Source organism: Neopelma chrysocephalum, unplaced genomic scaffold (genome assembly GCF_003984885.1).
Source record: "Neopelma chrysocephalum unplaced genomic scaffold, ASM398488v2 Primary Assembly neopelma1_63, whole genome shotgun sequence".
Lineage (NCBI taxonomy): Eukaryota > Metazoa > Chordata > Aves > Passeriformes > Pipridae > Neopelma > Neopelma chrysocephalum.
The window spans coordinates 7,877,035-7,899,311 of NW_020897720.1; the positions used below are offsets into that span (position 1 = coordinate 7,877,035).

Genomic DNA, 22,277 nt, shown 5'->3' on the forward strand with positions numbered 1-22,277 from the left:
TACTCAGAGCACGGCACTGGGGCAGGAATTGCATTGCTCTTTGCCTGTGCTTTCCCAGGCTGAGGCCCGCCCCCCTGCCCAACATTTGTATCATCCTTTGGGATTCTCCTCACCCACCAAGTGCTCTTGGCCTTTCCCTTTTTGCCCTGGCTGAGCCCTCTGGGAGCAGCCAGGAGGGAAGATGGAGGGAGGTGGATGGCTGTGTCCTTCCTTTGATTTGGTAAACCCTGTTTTTCCTCAGTTGCATCATTCAAAATGGATTCAGGTCTCTCCCAAACACAACACCAGAAGCACTCCTCTTGTAAGGAGCCTGAAATGCGGCAGCTATTTAGACAGACAAAGAAACCAAGAATTGAAGCCATTACCCTTCTTCCCCTTTTCCCATCCCTGACAGCTCACCAGCACTGGAAACAGCATCATGGAAACACAGGGAAACAAGGTAGCGCTTCAGAAAAGTCAGGTTGGCTGCTGGCAGGACAGCTCCAGGCTCTGCTGGTGATCAGATGGCAGAGGAACAGCTAGGATGAAGTGTTCCCCTCCTTGGCTTCAGGGAAGAACCCTTTTGGAGGCAGAAAACTGGCTTTTGTGGATGAGTCTAAACTAAACCCAGTCTAGGGGTCAGTGAAACACCTTTGCACCTGCTAAAGCTTCCTCAGACTTGCCCTTGTTCAAGCCAAAACTGAAATATGGACAGGAACTTCTGGAAACTTGCTGCTGGTTCTGCCTGATATGTCCCCACTGTGCCTACGGAGCAGCCCTTGACCGGCTGCTTCCCATGATCTCAAGCCTGATATGGACCTTGCTGTGGAATGGATGTGGCTGACATTTAGCAGAAATGCCAGTTCTCGTCAGAAGAGTGCCTGGGGAGATGCAGGCTGCGCTCAGCCATGCGGCTGACGAGACCTGCTGTTTTGCAGGCTCGGTCAGCACCTCACTTCATCTAAGAAATGCTCTTGGCTAATACTGGGTGATGTTTCCCAGAAATGGCATGGTCAGGAGAGATGTTTTGCTTGGCATAAGGTGGCCTCAGCGCAATCTTTCCAGTGTTCTACCGAGTGGAAGAAACCAACTTGGATGAGTTTGGAGCCAAGCTGGGTTTAGCCATGCCACAAAGTTCAAGAGCAGTGAGTGAACCACATGAAGAGGCTCAGCTTCCCCCCTGCCAGCCTCACATACAGAGATCTCTCCAGGTAAAACTATGCTCCATTTCTCATGATGCAGCAGAATCAACAATATCCCAGCTGTGGGAGATATCCTTCCAGGATTCCCTGTGTGCCAAGATGTCGAGGCAATTCACAGTCCCAAGCCTATTTGGGGCTACCACCTTTAGCGCATTAATTTTACATATGGGCAAAGCGAGTGGTTTTTCATCTCTCCCTCGGCCACAGACTTGTTGGCAGGTCTGGGAAGAGGAGCCCGTGTTTCCCCCCCCTCCAGCTGCGTCTGGTTGCATTAGAAATTTCAAGCGAGTGCTGGAGCTCTCTCAGCTCGATCATGCTTTTTTTTTGGTATGCGTGTGTTTCAGCTGCTTCTTCATGAAGAGAACTCATCTTTCTAACCACAGTGAAGTTCAGGATCTGCTAAGAACAAAGCATTTGGCTTGCCCCACATACAGTCATTTACTCAAGGGCTACGATTTTTAGGAATCACAAGAGGATTTGACCTCCAGCTCTGCTCTGTCACAGGCTGTTTTGTGTTGACTTACAACAGCCCTTTGGCACAAGCAGTGGCCAGGACTGCCAGTGCCAAGGCAGACACATCCCTCCAGTGCAGGGCAGACCCGCCGGGACCACTCATGTCCTTGCGGCCTCCCGGGCGGAGCATGAGCTCCCCACAAACCTGCCTGTGGGTCCCAGGCTGTGAGGAAGAGGGATGTGGTGAAGCCGAGAGCGCCTCGGCTACCCCACCTCAGCGGGTCCAGCCTCCCGGCAGGGCTGGGAGGAGCAGCACCGCCAGCCCGCTGCGCGCCCGCGGGGCGAGCGCCGCTCCCCGCCCGCCCGGCCGGGAACCCCTCGCCAGCTGCGGGCCCCAGCTGCGGGTTCCAGCTGCGCGGTCCAGCTGTGGGCTCGGCTCCGGCAGCGGCAGCGGCACCGGTTGCGGCGGAGCAACAGCGGCCTCCAGTGCCGAAACCTCCTCCCGCTCTCCATCCACGGACCCGCAGTCCGCGTCCTGCCGCGCCGGGCGCCGCGGAGAGCCACGGAACCACAGAGCGGGTTGGGTTGGGAGGGACCTTTAAAGGGCGTCTGGTCCAATCCCCATCCATGGGCAGGGACATCTTCCTTTAGACTAGGTTGCTCCGAGCTCCCTGCAGCCCGACCTTGAATGTTTCTGGGGATGGGGCATCCACAACTTCTCTGGGCAACCAGTGTCTCACCACCCTCACTGTAAAAAACTTCTTCCTAATATTTAACCGAACCCTACCCTCTGTCAATTTGAAGTTATTTCCCCTTGTCTTGTCACTCCAGGCCCTCATAAAAAGTCCCTGTTCAGCTCTCTTGGAGCCCCGTTAGGTACTGAAAGAGGCTCTAGGGTCTCCCTGAAGCCTTCTCTTCTCCAGGCTGAACACTTCAGCACTCTCAGCCTGTCTCCACTGCAGAGATGCGCCAGCCCTTGGTGCACCTTCTCGGCCTCGTTGGGACTTGATCCAACAGGTCCATATCTTTCTTATATTAGGGGCCCCAGAGCTGGACACAGCACTGCAGGTGGGGTCTCACAAGAGCAGAGGGGGAGAATCCCCTCCCTCAACCTACTGCTCACTCTTCTTTTGATGCAGCCCAGGACACAGCTGGTTTCTGGGCTGCAAGTGCACATTGCTGGCTCATGTCCAGCCACTCATCCACCAGCATCCCCAAGTTTTTCTTGGCAGGGCATGTCCTCTCCCATCAGTCCACAGCCCTGGTACCAGTAGCAAAGCTCACCAAGGCCACTAAGAGAAACAAAAAGATTTTTGCCTGGAAAAATGGAGCTTTTTGGGTTTTCTGAGGCAGTGGGTAGCTGTGATCTTCAGGACAAGTGTGAGGCTGGTGACTCTTAGTGCACAGGGACCATGTGATGGGGCATATGGACAAGGCTGGAGGCATGTCAGTGTGGAGATGACTTGTTGGACTCTTCCTCCTGGCAAAGACTCTGGAGTAAGGGCTTTAATGCCTTGTATTTAACAAACGCAATTGCAAGTGATGAGAATGCTAAAATCTCCTATTGCGTGGACGCTGGAAGTTTAGGAAAGAAAAACAAAATTCTCAATGCAAAAAAGAGCCTCCTTGTCAAGCCTGGCTCTCTCCTTGGGGATGTCCCCACCTTGTCTCTGTCGGTAATTTGATTTGCTCCCAGCTCTTTGTGGACATAACCAGCACAAGCCATATTTTTCAGGAAGGTACTATAAGTGTCAGGGAAAGGGGTCTGCTGTGTGTGTAAGAAATCCCAAAGCACGACATGGTAATGCTTTCACTTTATTAGGAGCTTCTGCAGGTGAGGAACAGCTTTGCACTCTCTTCTCGAGAAAGGTTGTGCCTCTTAGTTAGCGGAGCGTGGAGAGGGCTTTTGGCACATTCCTCTGTTCTTGATGCGCACATTAGTGCCCCTTTGCCTGGAAGAGATGTTAAAAATGCTGGAGAGTGCCTTCGGGTCCCTGAGACACAGAAGAGCCTGGCTCAGAGGACAAAGGCAGAAGGAACAGAAAATACTGCTTAAATCATCATCTAAGTGTTATTCACAGCAAGCAAGGCCACATATTCTTGACAGGGAGTTCAGGGTTACCATGGACATGTGTTAATTAATTCCAATAAGTTCAAGAGTGTTTCCTGACACCTCCTGGCAGAATAGTTCACCTCTGTGCTGCAGGACAGCACTAAGACACCTCTAATGCCTGTCTGGCTGCAAACAATAAAGGTTATGAATTTGTTTTGTAGGTTTTTACAGACAAATGCCTGCCACCATGTCTTGTTTGGGGTTTGGCCTGCTCCCAGTCTCCCCTCCTGATTTTTTCTGCAGCAGAAGTGAGGAAAATATTAAAAGGGCACCTTAAAAGAAATAAATCTTTTTTTCCCCCCAGTAGTAGACCTGATTACTCTGAATTGTTCCGTTTTCACATGGAATCATGTTGTTCTCCTCTTTGTAAAGACAGACCCATTTCTCAGGTGCATAGAGAAATGCTGCTAAAATGATTTGCATTTTGCAAAACACATTTTGTATGCTGGTCACAGTGAAGTGACCAAAGGCGACAAGTGAGAAGCTGCTGCTGCAGGGACCCACCAGATGCTCTCCATAGTTATTCCCAGAGTCCTTGCAGGCTTCCAGCTCTTGTCAGACCAGTTGCACACACAGAACTGCAAATGACACTTTATCCTGCCTCTCGGCTACCTGACTTTTCCCCATGAACCAAAGCTCTATAGATGAGGACACTCCATTTATCTCTCCCCGAAGACATTTGGCACCAGGCAGCTTCAGAGTCCTGGTACCTGGCCCAGATCACTGTGGCCAGGAGACCAAACAGCTGTTGTTCCTAACCTCAGGATTTCTTTGCTTGAGAACAGTAGAGGGGAGCTGCCAGGCTTGGGGCTCCGACCCGCAGGAGCAGCACATTTCCAGCTGCAGCTGCTCAGAGCACAAAGGGGAATTTGAAGAGGTCCAGGGACACAGTGCCTGTCAACACCAGGTGGGTTAGTAGCCCCAGCTTCTCATCCATCCCTTCTCCCCTCTGACTCCTGGTTGGCTCTGGAGACACCATCAGCTCAGTCTCTTTCTTTTTTGTACCCCAAACTTTCCTTCTTGTGACCACTGCAGTCTCCCAACTCTCTGAAGCTGTTCTCTGCACCGGGGAGAAGAAGCATCCTCCACGCCACTTTGCTCCCAGCACTGCTGACTTTGGAGCCTTTCTCATTTCACTTTAACCCGCTCCTGGTTCATGGCCAATGCCCTAATGATGTTGTGTCTGATGAACCTCCCACCCCCATCTGTTGCACAATGCAGGCGACAGCTGGTGCTGGGCTGCTGCCTTCCAGCAGGGTCATTACTGCCCTGCCAGGCCGTGCCGGGTCATTAACCGTGGTGCCTTTGTTCAGGAGATCCCACTCAGCATCTCTCTGCCTGACTGCATCATCTTCAGCCTTAAAAGGTAAACCAGCAATTGAGCAGGCTAGGAATGGAATATAGGGCAGCAGCCTGGGTTAATGAAGCAAAGAGGGGACAACCAGACCAACAATTCTTATCCAGGCTCTTTTTTCTAGTGATTTGGACTCTGTTCCTTGTCACTGCAGAGTTAGCTGGGAGGCGATGCTCCTTAAAGGAGAATTTGGCTCCACATTCAGGAACATAAAAGATGGGATTTGAGCTTCTGTTAGAGATGTCTCTGCTGATGGCAGATGGGCTTGTGAGCCTGATCACCAAAAATCCCTACCTACACCAGGTGAAGTCAAGGGTGAAGCTCCCTTAACCCTGCAGACTGGGGCATCTGGCTCCAGATAAAACTCAATCTTCCCAACAGAGATTTTCAAACCACCTAATAGCATTGAGTTGGAAGTAATTCCTTCACTTGTCTGACACAGAGTGCTTCCAATGTATAAATATACTTTAAATTACCTAGGGCCCAAGCCAGATGAAGTGAATCAAGTCTTGCCAGAGACATTGCTAGCATTTGGACCTGGCCTTCTGCTAAAACAGTGCAATCTGGCACCAGCACAGATTAAATATAAAGCTCATTCTTAAAAATACCCAGAGCAAATTGTATCCTTACATATGTAGAGAAGACAGAAAGCAGAGCTCAGCTATAAATTGCTGAGGTGAAAAAACATAGTTTTTCCTCAGCCACCACACATCTGAGGTCATCTGGAAAAATATTTTTCTGCCTGCATGCTAGATCTGGGCAGACTTTGAGGAATTTGCCATTTGTCTGAGATCCTGGATGCCTGCCAGCACAGTCTGAGCTATCGCTGCAGTTTGGCAGCTGCAGGTAGGGGGAGATTTTGGCCGTGTAGCCCCTGCTTGTGGGCAGTTCATGTGCTGAGCTGCACACAATGGACCTATTTCTCAGCCGGAGTCCACATGCTCAGAGCAGTGGGTGCAGCATCTGTGCAGGAGGCCAGATTCGTGCCAGATGTGCTGGGCTCCCTGCCCACGCTCCACCCAGCTGCATGCAAACAGCTTTCTTTCTAGGAAATCCCAGACATATGTAGTAGCCCTCATTTGTGTGATATTTAGCCTTGCAGCAGGTCCAGATACTCACATGTTCTGAAGGCACAACAGACACTCGTTGCTGTACAGGACGTCATCCGTGCCACAGATGGGTTCAAAGATCCTTGTACAACCTCTGTTTAGGTTGAAATTGCCACAGGCTGGCTGGAGACACAAAAGGGTAATGCTGAAAATGTTAATCATGTTTTTGATTTACCAAAGGAGCTCTGCTTTCACAGCGAGGTGCATATTTTTTCTATCTTGATAACCCATCCTGGCTTGCTCAGAGCTCTGCTATGAGCTCTCAGAAGCACTGGGACCTTTTGCCACCATGTCCTTTGGCCAGCTGAACTCCACTCCTGGCACTGCTGCACACCCTAAGGAGTAACAGTACAGAGTAAATAAGTGCTCCATGGGCAGTGCCTGACCATGTTCTTCCCAGTTTTTATTTTTATGCCACAACAATACCTGTTCTCACACTTGCAAGCCAGAGAGTAAGGGGAGCTCTGATCTTCTTGGCAGGTGACAGCAGCATTCAGCTCTTTATAAAGTTTTCCTCGACTATGGGGCAGGGGGAGGGGGAAATGGAATGCAGTGGAAAACCAGTACCATCACTGGGATTTTGCTGAGGCACAGCAGGTGGAATGAGATTCCCAGGCACCGGCATCTTTGGGCCGCCAACCCACTATACTTCACTGAATTAAGCAATTGTGGCTCCCCAGTTGTATTGGTTAGTGCTGTCTCACTTGTGCTACACAAAAACAGGAGCCCTCACCTCTCTTCCTCTGCCAGCAGCTCCATTCGCCTCAGCAATTCCTAGAGAAAGAGTGGGGAGAGAGGGGGATGGGAGAGAGAGAGAGAGAGAAGATGTCTTAGCACGCATAACTTGGGTGGGTTTCAAGGGGAACCAAATAAAGATGCTTTAGCCTGAGGACTGTATGTCTTCACTCAAACACCTTTGTCCCGGAAAACAATTTCTCCCCTTGGATCTCCCACATTTTTCATCTGGGTCCCTCCCTGATGCATATGCCTTTTTCCCCTGGCAGAAACACCATGATGGTGCAAGGCCCTGCCAAGGCAAGGTGCAGTTCTAGTGACTTCGCCTGCCAGCTGTCAGGAGCAAAGGGGGCTATTCTTACCTCTTATCACACATTCATGAGTAACTGAGAAACTCCTGCTGATGCTGGACCAGTGCTGGAGTAAATCCAGGGTGATTTTTCTACTGTCAGGAGGTTTGTACCACAGAGAAGCAAAGCAAAAGACAAGTTGCTGAAGGTCTCTACTAGAAGGAGAAATGATTGGACCCTGAGGTCTCACATCAAAGCTGATGGGAGCAAGCCATGACTTCGGTTGGCTTCTCCAGTCCTGAGCCGACATCTGGGATCACATGGGTGGAACATGCGGTGAGTGTATTTTGAAAAACAACCCAGATTTGTTCAGCAAAAGTCAGAACTGAGAAGATCTTGGGTTTCTTACAGATCCAGAAGTCAGCTATATGGAGGATTTAGACTATATCTCTATTAACAACCAGCGTGGCACAATAGCAGTGGGGCTGTAGAGCGAAACATTTTGGTGCTGAGGACCTGGTACACACTTGTACACACTGTTTAATGTTTCAGGGTTTTTACTTTGGACTAGCACTGGTCCAGACCCAGGAGCTGTAGCTCACTATGTGCTCAGTTCATCTGAAATGAGTCCAGATTTTGTGCTCAGACAGCTCTGCAGCGGCAACTGCTGCGCAGTAAACAGGATGATGGAGGACTTGCTTTGAAGCACCCTCCTGTTCTGAATGAACCCACAAACACAGACGTCCCTGGTGAGCAGGACCTGAGGAGCAGCAACAGCTCATGTTCGCATCCCTCTGCACCATATGGGATTTTGAAAACACAGTTGGCTTAAACATTGGATTTGGTACCGAGAGCTGCATTTTCCCTTGCATAGATTCATTTCCTGTCTTCTTGGATTTGCTTTTTTAAAACCAGAATAGCACCTATTCAGTCTAAAAGGATCACACTGTCCTAGAAATCAGAAGCTCCAGGCTGAATCGTAGCCCTGAAGGAAGAGCATCAGCTCAGCAGGTCTGCTTGATTTTGGGAGCAGGTGCCAGGCACCCTTTCCAAGCCTTTGTTTTAGGCTTGCTAACAGACCGCTGGTTTAATGCACGTTGGCCATTGCAGCATTCCCTACCCAGGGCCACAGCAAGGTCCCAGCACCAGCTGGCCTGTTCCCAGACTCACCTTCCCATGTGACAGACCTGGGAGCTTTAGCAAGGAGAGGAAATGGCTCCTAAGCAAAATGTTTCACTCACCTTGGTAGCAACAGAGTGCCAGGGAGAGGAGCAGGAAAATGCCAGTTGCCTTCATGGTCAAGGTGATGTTTTACTGCGCACAGCAGAGAGAAACTGGGACACTCCTCAGTCTGTCAGAGGTCCTGTCTCTGGCAGTCTGCTGGGACCTTTATACCCTTCCCAGTCTCTGGCACCACACCACACAGCCAGCTCCACCCCACAGTCTTGTGGTGACAACATTCAAAGTACTGGGACAACACCAGGTGGCAACTGGCTCATTGGTGTGCACAAGGATGAAAGGCTCTCCAAAGCCAATGGAGTCAACAATCCTTATCACCAGCAAGGACTGGAGCCCCATCCCAGGTGTGGGAGACAGCCCTAGGTCTGCACTGCAAGCTGTGATAAAGCGGCTTTGTACAAGAAGCAGATTGGAGAAACGGGCAGGACGGCAAGGGAAATACATGTGTTAATAGGAGTAGTGTGGCTTTGATTAATGGCCCTGTCGCTGCCACTTCAGGGTGAAGATGTTTGGTGCAGCCACTTCTGGGTGAAGAAGGTTTTGATCCACACACACCTTTCCCGGTGTGTTTCACAGAGCAGAGCTGGGGTGTTGCAGCTCCCCTTCCCTCCCTGGGCAGACACGGACAGCAGCAAGAACTGCTGCTGGAGAGCAGGGAGCCTGGCTGTGCCTGGGGCTCGCTTGAGGCTGCACATTCAGTGCTGCTATTTTGACTGCACATCTCTGATTGCAGGCAGCAGCCGAAATGAGCCGTTGGGTCGGATGCTGCTCCTTTCCCCTCTCCCTGCCCGTAGTTTGGAGTAAACCCTGGGGATTTCCTACAGTTACACCACCAGTGGTGCATTGCAGAGAGCAGATCAGTCCCTTGGGTATTAGAAGGATTAATTAATGTTTCTAAAGCACTTTGATATCTCAGCCATAAATCACTGGAGAAGTGCAAAGCAAATTATTACTAATGGGGGCTTATGACTCAAAGACAGATTTTTAATTAGCTGAACGGGAAGAAGTCAATGCCAAGAGCAATTCAAGGAGCTGTTTGTGAGAGAGGAATCTCAGCTCCATTGGCAGCTGCTCCACTGTCCAAGGGATGCCCCACTCTGAACACAGCTGTGGAGGACGCTTTCCCCTGCCATGAACATCTTGCAAGATTTTGCTTCAGTGGTGAGGGAGATTCCTCCCTCTCAACTGGGTTTCCCTCTGACCTGTAACATGAGGCAGAAAGAACTGCTCCCAATTGCATCTGTTATTTTAACTTAGTAAGTAAAGCTGGTTTGGGGTATGACCTGCCCAGCAGCTCTCAGTAGGTGGGCTGGGTGTTTGCAGACCTCTGAGTGCAGGCAACAGTCCTTTAGTGTGCCTGGGACAATGGTTCAGGTGGTGTTATCACCCTCTGAGGAGCAAGGGAGGGAGGGATAGTAATTTTTTATAGCTGAAAGAGATTACTCTCGATCCAGCACTGTTCCCTGTTACTTGCCAGATCTGCAGTGTGAGTAGAGCCAACAGGTGCCAACAGGTGTTTTGGGCTCAATTCCCAAAGCTGGAAGGGGACTTTGCAAGGACATTGATGGTTACACAGCAGGGCAACTGGGGGAAAGATTTTCCTCCTCAATCTGTAACACGTGTATACAGAACAGTACTGAAAAGAGTTTCTCTGATTACCCTTGTTTGGGATGTGCCCACTCCTGGTAAAACACATTTGCACATTTTTCAGTTTAGATCCTTGCTGTAGCCAGGAAATGTGATACTTTGGATTGTCCAGAAACAGAAACCTCTTTCCTCAGATTCCTTGGAAACATCCAGGCACGTTTCCAAACTTGAGTTTGATGGGTAAATCCTCAGCGTTTATGAGAACTGCTCCGCAAGTGGGAACTGTGTTGGCTCCTGGGACATTTCAAGTGTGTAACACTGTAGTTTTCTCCTTCCTCCACAACTCAGAGGCATCAAAGCAGAGGCAGGCTGCTGACCTCCCCCTGCCTCCTGGCCACTTCTCTCTTCATCCTCTTACTGCTTAGGCTTCTGATAGCTTTGCACTGACTGAATTTCATGTTCCTAACCGATCCCAGAGCTGGATGAGATTAAGTACTTTGCTACTGAAGCAGGTTGAAGAAACTCCAGATTATGCAATACAATGGACTGCACTTAATTATTCCACAAAGAATTGAGCCAAACCAACAGAGTCAAGGGCAGTTGCCTTTGCCAAAAGAAGGATCCAGCACAGGCTGCTAATGCTGCTGCAGCTGAACAGCAGGCACACTTGGTTTTTAATGCAGTTTCTCCGTTAGCAATTGCCCTTCCTTTCCAAGCGTCTCTGCTGACAGCTGTGTGTTTATGAGAAGCCTTCGAAAACGTGGGATTTCAGGGCTCCTCTCTCCTGATTGACATCTATCCTATATCCTTCAGGAAAATCAAACAGAAATGCTTGGGGCTCATTTGACTGGGGAGGAATGAAAAAGAGCTGCGAACTGCTACTGCGCTGGGTGCTCCCGGTACCGTCCTCGGCAGTGTGGGCTTTCTCAGAATGTGTCACCTTGTCAGAGCAGCGTGTTCCTCCAAACACATCAGCTGGAGGAGTAGAGAAAAATGAGTCAGGCGGCTCTGCCAGGCGTGCTGTGTGACTTGCTGGGTGCGGCGCCCATTGTGGGGAAATGGAAAGGACAGACAGACCCCAAAGGAGGTGCTGGGATGGGAGGGTTTCCCCATGGTCACCTTGTTGGGTGATGGCCACATGGTGTGGGACAGAAGATATCTGCAGTTGCTAGTGGTGTCTTCTCTTGGCTTGTGGAAGGCAATTGGAGAGGGAATTGATGCTACACAAGGAATGGGAGGAAGGGGTGATGGGTAAGGAGGTGAGTTGAACTGTCAGGTCTGCCTCCAGGTGGACCAGCTGAAAGAGGTGATTCTCCTTCTGCAGGATGAATGCCTACATCATCCTTTGGCCAAATCTGAGTGCTTTCAAGTTATATTTTTGTCAGTAGTAAAGTGCTGTAAAGGAATAAAAAATTGCATTGCAGGGGAATGAAAAGTTTGAGAAACTATCCGTTTCCCTGCAATGGTCCATCCATGACAGGCAGGAGGATCACTTGTTGTACCAGGGCTGGAATTTGTTTGTTCTGAAGACTTGATGTACAGAGAAAAGCCACCAGTGCCCCCAGGAAACTGCAACAGAGTCACCAGTCAAAAGCATCCAAAGATCACAAACAAGACCCAGATGATACAAGAAGGGCAGGCACCAGAGGATCCTCAGTGCTCAGGATGTCAGCAAGGCAGGTGGAGACTTTGCTGCTGCCTTGCAATGGGTGGGATGAGTGAAGCTTGGAGAAAGGTCGATGCAAATGTTAAACCCAGAGGTGACACAAAAAACAGTTCCCAAAGCTCTCTTGGGTCCAAAGAGCTGCTTGTGTCGGATTTAAACGCTAAAAATCCCTATATCTCTGTTACCTGCTGGGTTTACCAGGCCTGAAGCCTCCAAGTGTACTCAGGACCTTGTCCATGGTATCCAAGATGGTTTTGAAAGCAGTCAGTGCAAGAAGTGCAGAAAAGCAAGCCCCACACAGCAGTGCATCCATGGAGGGGAAGGGGGTCTACTGTGCATGTAGGAGCCCACTGGGAGATCTGCAAGTCACCTGGAGGAAAGGAGATGGTGCAGCTGGATCCATTCAGGTGTGGGAGACAGCCCAAGTCCTTTTGCCTTACAGAGTGAGAGCCAGCAGCATGCAGTGATCAGCTGCTCCTGTATCCAGGGGATACTGCTCAAACACTGATTTTTCTTGCAGAAAAAAAAAACAAACTTCAACCATAATTTGGTCCGTAGTGATTTTTGTCTTGGATTCTTTCCCATTAATGCTGAGAAAGCTATTCTGTTGCTCTGGGTACATGGAAGATATTGAACACTCTGACAAAGGGATTCTGTGAGTAGCTGCTGGGAAGGCATCCGGTATTTTCTCCAGCTGTAGGAGAATCTTTGGAGCCCAGGACAGTATATAAATTTGTTTTCTCTCCTGTTCTGGAAATCTTGCCTTTGGGACCTCTGGTTTCTGGGGAGGGGGCTGAGCATAGCTACAGGATAAAATTAGCAAATTATCATTTTTACTTTTACTAAGGCTTCTGTTTGTTATCCTTCAGCAAGGGCAGCAGATAGAGACCTTTGGATATCTGCAGTCATTGGCAGCTTTGCCTGAGAATGGGTATTGCTGACAGCAGTGTCTAAAGACAAAGACATCACATAAATCACTGCTTGTTGGATTGTTCAGAAGAGACCATGCCTGGATGCCAATCAAATGCTTCCCAAGGAGGATGAACGTGCTGGGGACAGGCCTTTTGTTTGTAAGGATTACTGGCTGAAATTGGCTGGGGTGGAATCACACAGCTCCCTGATTGCTCATGCCCCTCTCCTTGGCTCCCATGTGGGATCTCCATGGGATGTGGAGGCAATGGGAGCACATGGGGTCAGTCCTCCAGGAAACTGGAGCTCTGCTTTTTTTTGCTTTCCCTGGCATTACTGGAGAAAAACTATCATTTTTCCCACTCCTACAGAACATGCCAAAAGCAAAGTATTCCTTCATAAAATTGCTTCTTTATTAAATCCTATCTGTCTCCCGCCTCCACATCCGACTGCCCCTGCGGCTGCCAGAGAGATCCAGGGCAGAGTGATTAAGCACTGCGGCCAATAATTGGGTAAACACAGATTTCAATCTCCTTCAGCAAGGCACTCCCCCTTTCTCCAGCTAGAAGCAGCACCCCCTGCCCACTCCCTCTTTCATGGAGCTTAACAAGATGGGAAGCATATGGTATATTCTCTAAAAGGACCATATGGTCCTTTCGAGGTCACAGACTCAGGGAGGATGATCTGGTCTAATCTCACCTTCTGCACAGCTCAGGCCAGCTCTGTCCCTGCTCCCAAGAACCACATGTCCCTTGTCCAGGGCTGGACCTTGCTTTGAAGTATGTGTGAGGTAACTTAAAAAAGAGCTCTGGTATGAACCTCTCTTGATAAGGATCCTGGATCTCTATTGCCTGGAATGTTTGGAAAAAAGTTCCTGTCTTCCTGCAGCTACTGCCCATTGACCAGAGAAGATGTGGACATCCCATCCCTGGGGCCTGGTTGAAAGGGGTTTTGAGCAACCTGGTCAAGTGGAAGGTATCTCTGCCCATGGCAGGGGGGTGGAACAAGATGATTTTTAAGGTCCCTTCCAACCCAAACAATTCTGTGATTCTGTGACTGCTGCTTTTACGTCCTCTTTCCCCCAGGTGAGTTTGAAGTGATTATATCTGAAACTGGCTCTTTAGAAAGTTGGGTGAAATCTAGGTGAACTCTGGATGCATTGGCCTGGCTGCACAGCTGGTGAAGGATTGGCCAAAACACTGGGAGAAGACAGAGCCAGAGCCCTCCCAGACCTAAACAGCAAAAGGAGGGGAAACAGCACAGACAGGGTAGGAAGGTTTATCCCAACTGGATAGTAGGAAAACAACATTCACAATGAGGGAGGAAAAACTCTGCTGCTGGACCAAAAAGGCTGCTGAGTCCTTATCCCTGCAGAGGTTCATAACACAACTGAATGAACTGATACTTTCCACAGAAGTTTTCAGAAACTGGCAGGAAAGCAACAGTCCCTCTGTGGTCCTTGGCTAACCTGGGGTCCCCAGGACTAGGAGCTTTTTTTAGTGGAGGTCTGAAAAACACAGTATTTTCGCATTTTTTTCTTAATTTCTTGAAAATATTTTGTCATAGTTTTTGTCAAGTTTTTATAATCATAGAATCATAGAATCAGCCAGGTTGGAAAGGACCTCTGAGATCATCAAGTCCAACCCTTGATATTACTTTCCATCACTTTGTAAGCCAATTGATCAACAAAAAGAAATATGGTGCAAATGATTTTCATCCCAACCCCAGAAAGATTCAGCATTTCTAGCCTCTCCTGTGAGTTCATTGGCAGTGCTAGTGGCTATTGATACATGACTTGCTCAGAACTCAGAAAAACAGTATTATACTTCTGATTTCAACAAAATATTTGGCTAGAGGATGCTGAAACTCTTTGGTCCCTCTCACTAATTAGACAATTAGAGGAGATGAGGCTTTTCCAACAGAGAGCTCTCAGCCTGCTCAGTTCCATGGGAAAAATGGCTATTAAAAAATTAGAAAGGTGAGGAAAGGAAGTAAAGGAAAGTAAACTATGAAATAAGGCTTTAATTTCTGACAATATTTCTTCTTCCTGTTAGCTATGGAATGATTTTAAAATGGGAACTGCACATTTTCACGGACTGATAGAAAGTAGATTTTGGGAGGAAAGAGAAAAAAGTAGCAGACATAGGCTAGAGCTGGGGATGATGTTTCTACTGCTGGACTCTGGTCCTGAACATACCATAAAGGGGAGAAAAAAGACAGGAGAGGTTGGAAACACTAAGCCTGTTTCCAGAGATGGCTTTTCCTCAAAGCTTCACTGCTACGAGGCACTGTGAGATCCATGGTTTTTCAGAAGTTCATTTAGAAACGTGTATTTCATTCTTGGCGAGCTCTTACCCTGCCAGCATCTCATGCTACTGCTGGTTGTTTTAGCCACAACAAATGTGTGCTTGTTAATCGTTGGTATCCGCTCTCCGGTTTGGAAAATCAATACTCCGTGACCCCACCTGTGCGTCAGCAGGCTGCACACCTTTCTGAATGCAATCTCCCCAAAGCTGATAAATGATGGCCAAACACTGCTGATAAACTTTAGTGAACAGGTATTGATCCTTGGGTTGGGCTGAGATTAGATACAGACCAATTAACTCTTGCACCTTTTCCTAATGACTCCTTCAGGCTCAAAGACAGAGCCTGGATTTTCAGGCTGCTAAAATAAGGACACTGTGATGCTTTGGATGGCTGATGGCTGAGGTTTATTGTCCCTACAAAACTGTGCTTTGTTTTAAGTGCTGAGAGCTGCTCCCAGGACACAGATACAGGATATTGGGGGAAGGATACCGGGGTATAGGAGCTTTGGCACCAGCAGTCCTGCCATGAAAGGCGATGTTGGCGGCTCCGTGTGCTTTCAGCTACGGTCAATGGCCTTGATTAAAGAAGGATTTTGTCTTTGATTTAGAGAGCCTTTGAACATAGTGGCTAAACATTTCTTTTCGATCAAGGGTTTCCTTTGATTTCTGCGTGTAGTCAGCTCCCTGTGTCCCTCGGTGAGTTTTGCACTTGAATTGCTTCCCTAATAAATGTGACATTATTTTTGATGCCTCATACGTTTTCAGCCTGGTAGTGAAAGCGAGGTGCTTTGCAATGAAGGCACTGTCTTCAGCCCATCAGGGATATGAGGAGCAGTCCTTTTACTCTGTTAACGAAGATGAAAAAAAATCTACTGCTGAACCTCCTTTTCCCCAAGCAGCTTTTAAATTGGGTTTTTTCCTTCTACATGAGGAAGTGGCTGCCAAAGCCCATGGCTGCTGCCTGCAGTATGCTTTTCCTTCTTATCCTTATTCATCCCTGCCAAGATCCTCTTTCCTTCATTCCTTCCCATTTTCTGAGCTTCTGGAAGCCCCTGGCTCACAGTTTCAAGCCCCACTTACCAAGAAACTTGGTTTTCCAGTTAAAAAACAGCTGAGGTTCTCATGTTATGCTGTGGTTTCTGTAGGAAACACCCACAGATGCTGCATCTTGTATTTTTCACTCTGTGTATTTTGGAAGAAGAAATCTAGCCTGCTCCCAAGCTCAAGGCAGCCTTGCAGTGCCTGGACTTGGGACAGCTGCTCTCCAGTGCTGAGGTGTTTGCCAGGAGCAGATGGTGACAGGAGTGCTGGAGGCAGCTGATGATGCTGATCATGCTGTCCTGCATCTGCCTGTTTAGCTGAGATGTCCCTGAGCTTTGTGCTTTGCTGTTCCTCTGCTCAGGCTGAATCACAGAGCTGCTGGTGGCCGGAGGTCCTGCTGTCCCTAAGCATCCACCAGGATTACATGGAGGGTGATCAGACACTCCTGGCAAGGGGCTGGGCAGCACGAGGTGCAGTTCCCTGCAGAGCATGGGAGGGAGGAGGCACGAAGTGTCCTTGTCCCTGAGCCCAAATATGCATCTGTGCTGTCACCCTCACTGTACTGACCAGCTGGGACCTCAGACTCAGACACCTCTCCCCGGTCATCTCCATCAAGGTGCAGACATGGATCAGGCACAGATACAGCTGACCAAGCTCTTTTAATCCAGGAACTACAGTTCCATCTGCTGGGACTGTCACCTGTGGCCTCATTTTTGCACTTTGTGCCCTGCTGACATTCATGTCCTTTCACTGAGTCTGGCATTTTGGTGATTAGGAGCAGCCTTTCTCACTGAATCCAAGCTCTGCCATTTCCAGGATCCTATAAATTCAGCTTTCAGCCATACAGAGCCCTGGGATTTTTATGGACGTGGAACAAAGATGTGTAAATGATAATTAAAACCTCTACAGAAACATTCAGTCTCAGCCAGAAGCATAAGTCATAAATAATTATCATGATGACCAGCTTTGCGTTTATGATGATGTATTATTATTACTAGAACTAATGTTATAAGACTGAGAAAGTCAGCAGTGAACTGAGGAGGTCTCTGGGTTCTTCCCAGAGAACAGAGAACAGGGCAATGGACTAGATGACCCTGGGCTTTCAGGGATATTGCTTTTATGCTCTTCCATTAAATTAATATTTAAATGGGAGGGTTAAAACATTGATGACATGTAAGAGCTTTACTGCATGTACATTATTGGATTTAGGTCTTGCTCTGTCTGGAGCCTCAGGATTGCCCATGCACGTGGACTCAAGGAGCCTGTGGTGTTTTACCATGTTAGAGCACTTAACATCACCTGCGTGTATTCCTTGATGAAAAGCACGGGAAGTATTTTCAAACAAAATTTTGTTTGCCATCCTTCAGGCTTCCAAAGGTGAGTGTGGGCTGGCCTCACCTGCACCCCCAGTCAGACGAGCCCTGGAGAGAGCTGGAACCAGTTTAGAGATCCCCTCACAGCTGGCATTGCCACATCGCAGCACCCTGGACGGGTGTCCTGATCCCACACGGGCTCAGAGTGCCAAGGGGTCACCCCTTGCCCACCCTCACTGGCACCAGGGTCTCCCACACAGCCCTTTTTACAGCCCAGCACTGCCAACATGTGTAAGCTTGTGCCAGGTGTCACAACATCCCCATTATCACCCCAATTCCTGGGCACTGGGACTGCACGAGGAGCTCTGCTTCTGCTTTAGCCCATTCTCTCTCTTTGGTTCAGATGAAAGCTGGAAAATGTGAACCACTCCAAACGAGCCTGTTGGTAAATGCCATTATTTTGAAGAGGCTTAAGAACCATGTGCGGTTTCTAAGCTGTGATTCATGATCATCTGGGTCTGGTTTGTGATCTTTGAATGCTTTTGACTGGTGACTCTCTTGCAATTTCCTGAGGGCACTGGTGGAGCTTGTTGCTTCTTGCCTCTCACCAGACTTCAAAACACTCAAGGCCTAGACAAAAGTGAATTCAAGCTCTCTTCTTCTCAGGCAGCTTTTTGCTGTGCAGATCCCACCCTGTCTGGAGAGGAATTGCAAACACCAACCTCAGGGTGTCCTACACTACCCTCCTAACCCATTTTCCATTTTGCTTGGTGGCTGCTGCACACAGCACCCACCTCTTGGGAAGACCCCACAGCCCCAGCTGCTGCTGCTCTGCCCCTCCACAGACAGGAACCCCCAGCAAACCCATCCCATTTTATCCAGTATTTCACTCACAAGTGGCACAGCAGGAAGAGGACACCAATGGCCCAGCGTTGGAGCTGGGAGACTCCAGCTCCCACCAAACCACGTAGAGCCTCTTGCCTGGCTCTGGAGGAAATATTCAGCCAGAGATCCTGGTTCCTGCTTGGGGATGGTGTATGGACTAATGAATTCAGCAGGTCATGGGATCAGTGGCTGAAAGGAGCCCTTTGCAGAGTGATGAAGGCTTGTCACTTGAGGGACATCTGCTTAGGATGTGGGTCACGTTTCCACTTCTTACAGAAGAAATTTAAATAAAAGATTTGGTGCCTCCCCTTCACCCCCCTGCCGGAAGAAGAACAGCTGTTAAATGCTGTTAATGCTAAAAGCCCTCAATTAGGAAGAACACTAAGGAACTACACAGGAAGCCAGAGAGCTGCTCTGTAGCTAAAATAGCTACTGTGAGGTGCTGTGATAAAGGAGTGAGACTGGAGAATGAATTGCCAGAGTGACAGTTCCTTCCTGCCTTCAAGGATGGACCCCACTGTGGGAAAGGTCAGGACTGCCTGGGAGTGGGAACATCCCAATGTGCCAGTAGCTGCGACTGGTACTCTTGGCAGAGCCTCTGTGCACAGCAGGGTCGGGCTGTCAGGAGCAAATCTCAGAGATAAGGCAAACTAAAGGGATCTTCAGCCTCACATCCAAGTGCTCTGCTCTTTCCCACACAAGCTGTGAGATGGGGTTGTTTTTTTTATACAGGCAGAGAAAAAGAGAGCAGCCTGGAGATGGTTTATTCAGACCCTCTAACGGGTGTTCAGAGGAAGCTGAGCTCTCCCATGTGCAAAGAGCAGGGCTGAGGCAGGAGCAGGCTGGAAGGGAATTGCCTCCATCTGGGCCAAATTCTGATCAGAGGAGGGGGGGAGGAGGAGAAGGAGACGACTTGCAGAAAGACAACCAATTTCTCTCCTTGTAAATAAAAAGCTTCTGGCATCACCTGCTGCTTATCTTGCTGCAGTGACATGTAGTTTCTTTCCAGGACTAAAGCGCACAACCCTGACTCCAATAGGGGCTTAATTGCTATTAATCCTGTTAATTGAATTTAGTTCTCCTGTGCCACTTTAGCACTCTGACTGAGGGAGGGAAATTAAAAAGAAAAAGGCTGGGAAACAAGCTCAGCTGACCCAAGGTATGTGACTCCTCCTGATAGTATAAATATGTGCCCCCTGCACCTGGAGGGAGGCTTGGGCAGGCAGCAGTGGGATTGTGTTGTAAGTGCTGTGGGCACTGCACCAGGAAGAAGCAGATCCTGCTGTAATTGGGTTGCAGGCTGAGTGTGAGTTCTTAAATTAAGTTGAATTCCAGGTAATAATGAGACTTGGGGCAGTAGGGGACTAAGTATACTCTCAGGGATTGCCCTGCTTTTGTAGGGCTTTATTTGAAACCTGGTGTGAAACCTATGATAGTTTATTTGGTTTCAAAACCGTGTGTTTGGGAGATGTGGGCAGAAACGTTGATTTTTGACTCAATGGTTCCTCTCTAGGGTGGATCTTTCTCAGATGGCTCAGAGGTTCTCAGGTCAGAGCTGTGTCTGCATCTGCCTCTGCTACTGGGCAGGCAGGACTTTGGTGTGTGCAGGGTTTATGGGGAGCCCTGCTGTGCTGGCACCTGCCCAGGGCAGGAGAGCCAGAGGGGCCTTTGAGAAACAGGTCACTCTATTGTTTGGGCTGGTTGTATTCCTGTTAAGGAATGAATTTTAAGAAGGGACTTTGTGTGCAATGAACTCCATTCCCTCTTTGCAAACTATATGAAATACAGTATTTGGAAGCTTTGTTCCTTCTTGGGTGCATCCAGAGCCTGGCTGCTGTTCCCTGGCTGAGCATGAGATACCTGGGTAACAGTGGAAAGGTCTGGATGTTGTCTTCCTGATTTCTGGAGTGAGACCTGCATGTTGGTTAAATACTCAGACATCCCTCCCATGGAGTCAGGGCAGTGCAATGCTGCTGTGCCATGTGCAAGCTGACTATGGATGCATAAGGTGGTGGTTGATTGTTTGTTTGTTTTTTTTTTTTTTGAGAGCATTCCTTGGGTTTTAGCTCTTGCCGTGTGCATTTTCCACGAGCTGATGGTCCTTACCAGGCTGTGGTAGAGGCAGAGTCAGGCATGTTTGGGGGAGTGCTGCCAAATAACAGCACAGAGAGGTCTTGTAGCAGCGACCGTGTCAGCCTAAATCAGAGATCTGAGGTGAGTCAGAGGTTTAATTTAACTGGCTCTAAAATTGGAGTGCCTATAAGGGGAGGGCAGGGCAGGAGGAGGAAAGATTTGGGGGTATGCTTTACAAGTGAGAATTGAGTAGTACAGGCTGGTGCTGTTTATACAGACTCATAGCAGTGTCCCGTGGCCTTTAATATATCTAATAAGCATGTTTTATAAGGAAATTAGTGTGCTCAGCTCAGTATTGGCACTCATTGTATGATTTAGGCAAGTCAATTTCTGGTTTTGCTTCCACATGAGACGGTGCTCTTGTCTTTTGTCTTTTCTCTCTTTACAATTTCTACAGAAAAGAATATTGCCTTTTAACACGTGCATATTATCTGGTATCTGGCACAATGGTACTGGAGCTTGTAGTGACTGCTGCAGGGTAAATATTTGGTAAAAATGGTAGTTCTTACACAAAGAATGTTTCTCTCTTCTTTCTGGGGATTTCCCCTTTAGCTTTAACTTTGTTTTGCAAACTGGTTTAAGTATCTGTTATAGTTAACCCTTTGGCCTTTCACTTCTCAAATATGGCAAAGATTAGTGAGCTGTTGGTCAAGGTATGAAATCTAAATATCTTGGTGCCCAGTTAATGGAAAAGCAAACTCGAGCTTGAAAATGGCTTGGGAAGTAGATTTCTTGAGGGGGCGGGATTCCATCTTTCAACCACTTTTAACAAAAAGAAGTGGAAGTTAAAGGCTTACAGGCTTGGCAACATGATAAAGAATCCACCCATCCATTAAGAATTTTCTTGTAGTGAATGTTCCAGAGTCTTGCTGAGCTTGGGTTGCTCCATGTTTTAATTCTGGTTTGGGCCATACTGCAAATGCTGCCTGGAGGAGTTTATAGGAATTTTGTGAGGGTTTTGCATCACTATGGGGTCAACTGTTATCTAAGGTATACTGGGTTTGTGGCCAGGCCATGCAATTGCAGTATTCGAATGCACATCTAATCATGGTGTATGAATAGGGTGAGGGGGTCTCCATGTTCATCTCCAAGGTGTTTCTAAGGCAGCTTGGGCTCCTCTCCATGCCCTAAAAAAGTGGTGAGAGGTTTAGGAGGGGAAAAAATGATGCCAATGCTCAAAAACTATACCCAAGGACAGGGGTTTAATTTGGGAAGGGAGACAAAGCACACAGAGAAATTGTTCCTTGCTGTATCCCAATGCAGGTATCTTTTTCTCCTTTCCAATAGTATTGGTATGTGGTGTCAAATCCCATGCTATGCTGAAGGTCATGACCAGACAGTGCATGATCCAGCAGCTCAGTCCCACACGCCCACATGAAAAGGGGGAAGAGCCCAATGAGTAGACAAGAATATTATACAGAAAAACTGTGGCTTTTGGAGTGTGGCTTGCATGGGAGCTATAACTGATGAGGTGAGAGGGTGCTTGGGGGCCCTGGTGGCAGGGATGGGACAGGGACCAGGTGTCAGCAGGTGGCACTGTCTGCTGTGAGCCAGCTCCATGTTCTCTCTGCTCCTTGGGGTGCTCCTGCAGGAGTGGGACCTGGGGCAGCCACAGACCTGCTTCCCCTCCCTGGGGCCCGTTTGCATCCACATTGTAGGTGCAGATGTGACATCCCCTGTGTAGGTGGGCAAATCTGGCTCTTTAAGGTGCTACTGTGACTCGAGATCTGTGCTTAGCAATAAATTTAAGGCATGTTCTGAATACCTGTTTAAAACAGTACATAGTGATTCTTGATGCTAAGAAAAGCCTTCCCTTGGGATGGTGCTGTATCTGGAATAGAAGTAAGGCTTCTACCCCCACTGCCTCTAATAACTGCAGTTAGAGAATTGCATTTCATCTGCCTGAAATTCTCCTGCTGCTTCAGCAAGACGCTGGACTGATTTCAGCTCTTTCCAGTATTGA

The 22,277-nt window shown here is 48.5% G+C and overlaps 1 protein-coding gene across 1 annotated transcript; it reads right to left on the reverse strand.

The window, feature by feature from the left end:
- Positions 1 to 3,447: 3,447 nt before the first annotated feature.
- Positions 3,448 to 8,588, reverse strand: LOC113967426 (pancreatic secretory trypsin inhibitor-like). Its single transcript, XM_027683000.1, has 4 exons — positions 8,477 to 8,588; positions 6,944 to 6,984; positions 6,221 to 6,333; positions 3,448 to 3,586 (listed from the first exon to the last, which is right to left on the reverse strand). The coding sequence occupies exons 1-4, from the start codon at positions 8,529 to 8,531 to the stop codon at positions 3,514 to 3,516; spliced, it is 282 nt and encodes a 93-aa protein (XP_027538801.1). The 5' UTR covers positions 8,532 to 8,588; the 3' UTR covers positions 3,448 to 3,513.
- Between the last annotated feature and the right edge of the window lie 13,689 nt (positions 8,589 to 22,277).

Coding starts and splice junctions, on each gene's coding strand:
- LOC113967426 (XM_027683000.1), bottom strand. CDS start 8,531: ATGAAGGCAACTGGCATTTTCCTGCTCCTCTCCCTGGCACTCTGTTGC. Junction 6,334..6,943: donor CTGCTGGCAGAGGAAGAGAG/GTGAGGGCTCCT, acceptor TTGTGTCTCCAG/CCAGCCTGTGGCAATTTCAA. Junction 3,587..6,220: donor CTGTTGTGCCTTCAGAACAT/GTGAGTATCTGG, acceptor CATCTCTTCCAG/GCAAAGGGGCACTAATGTGC.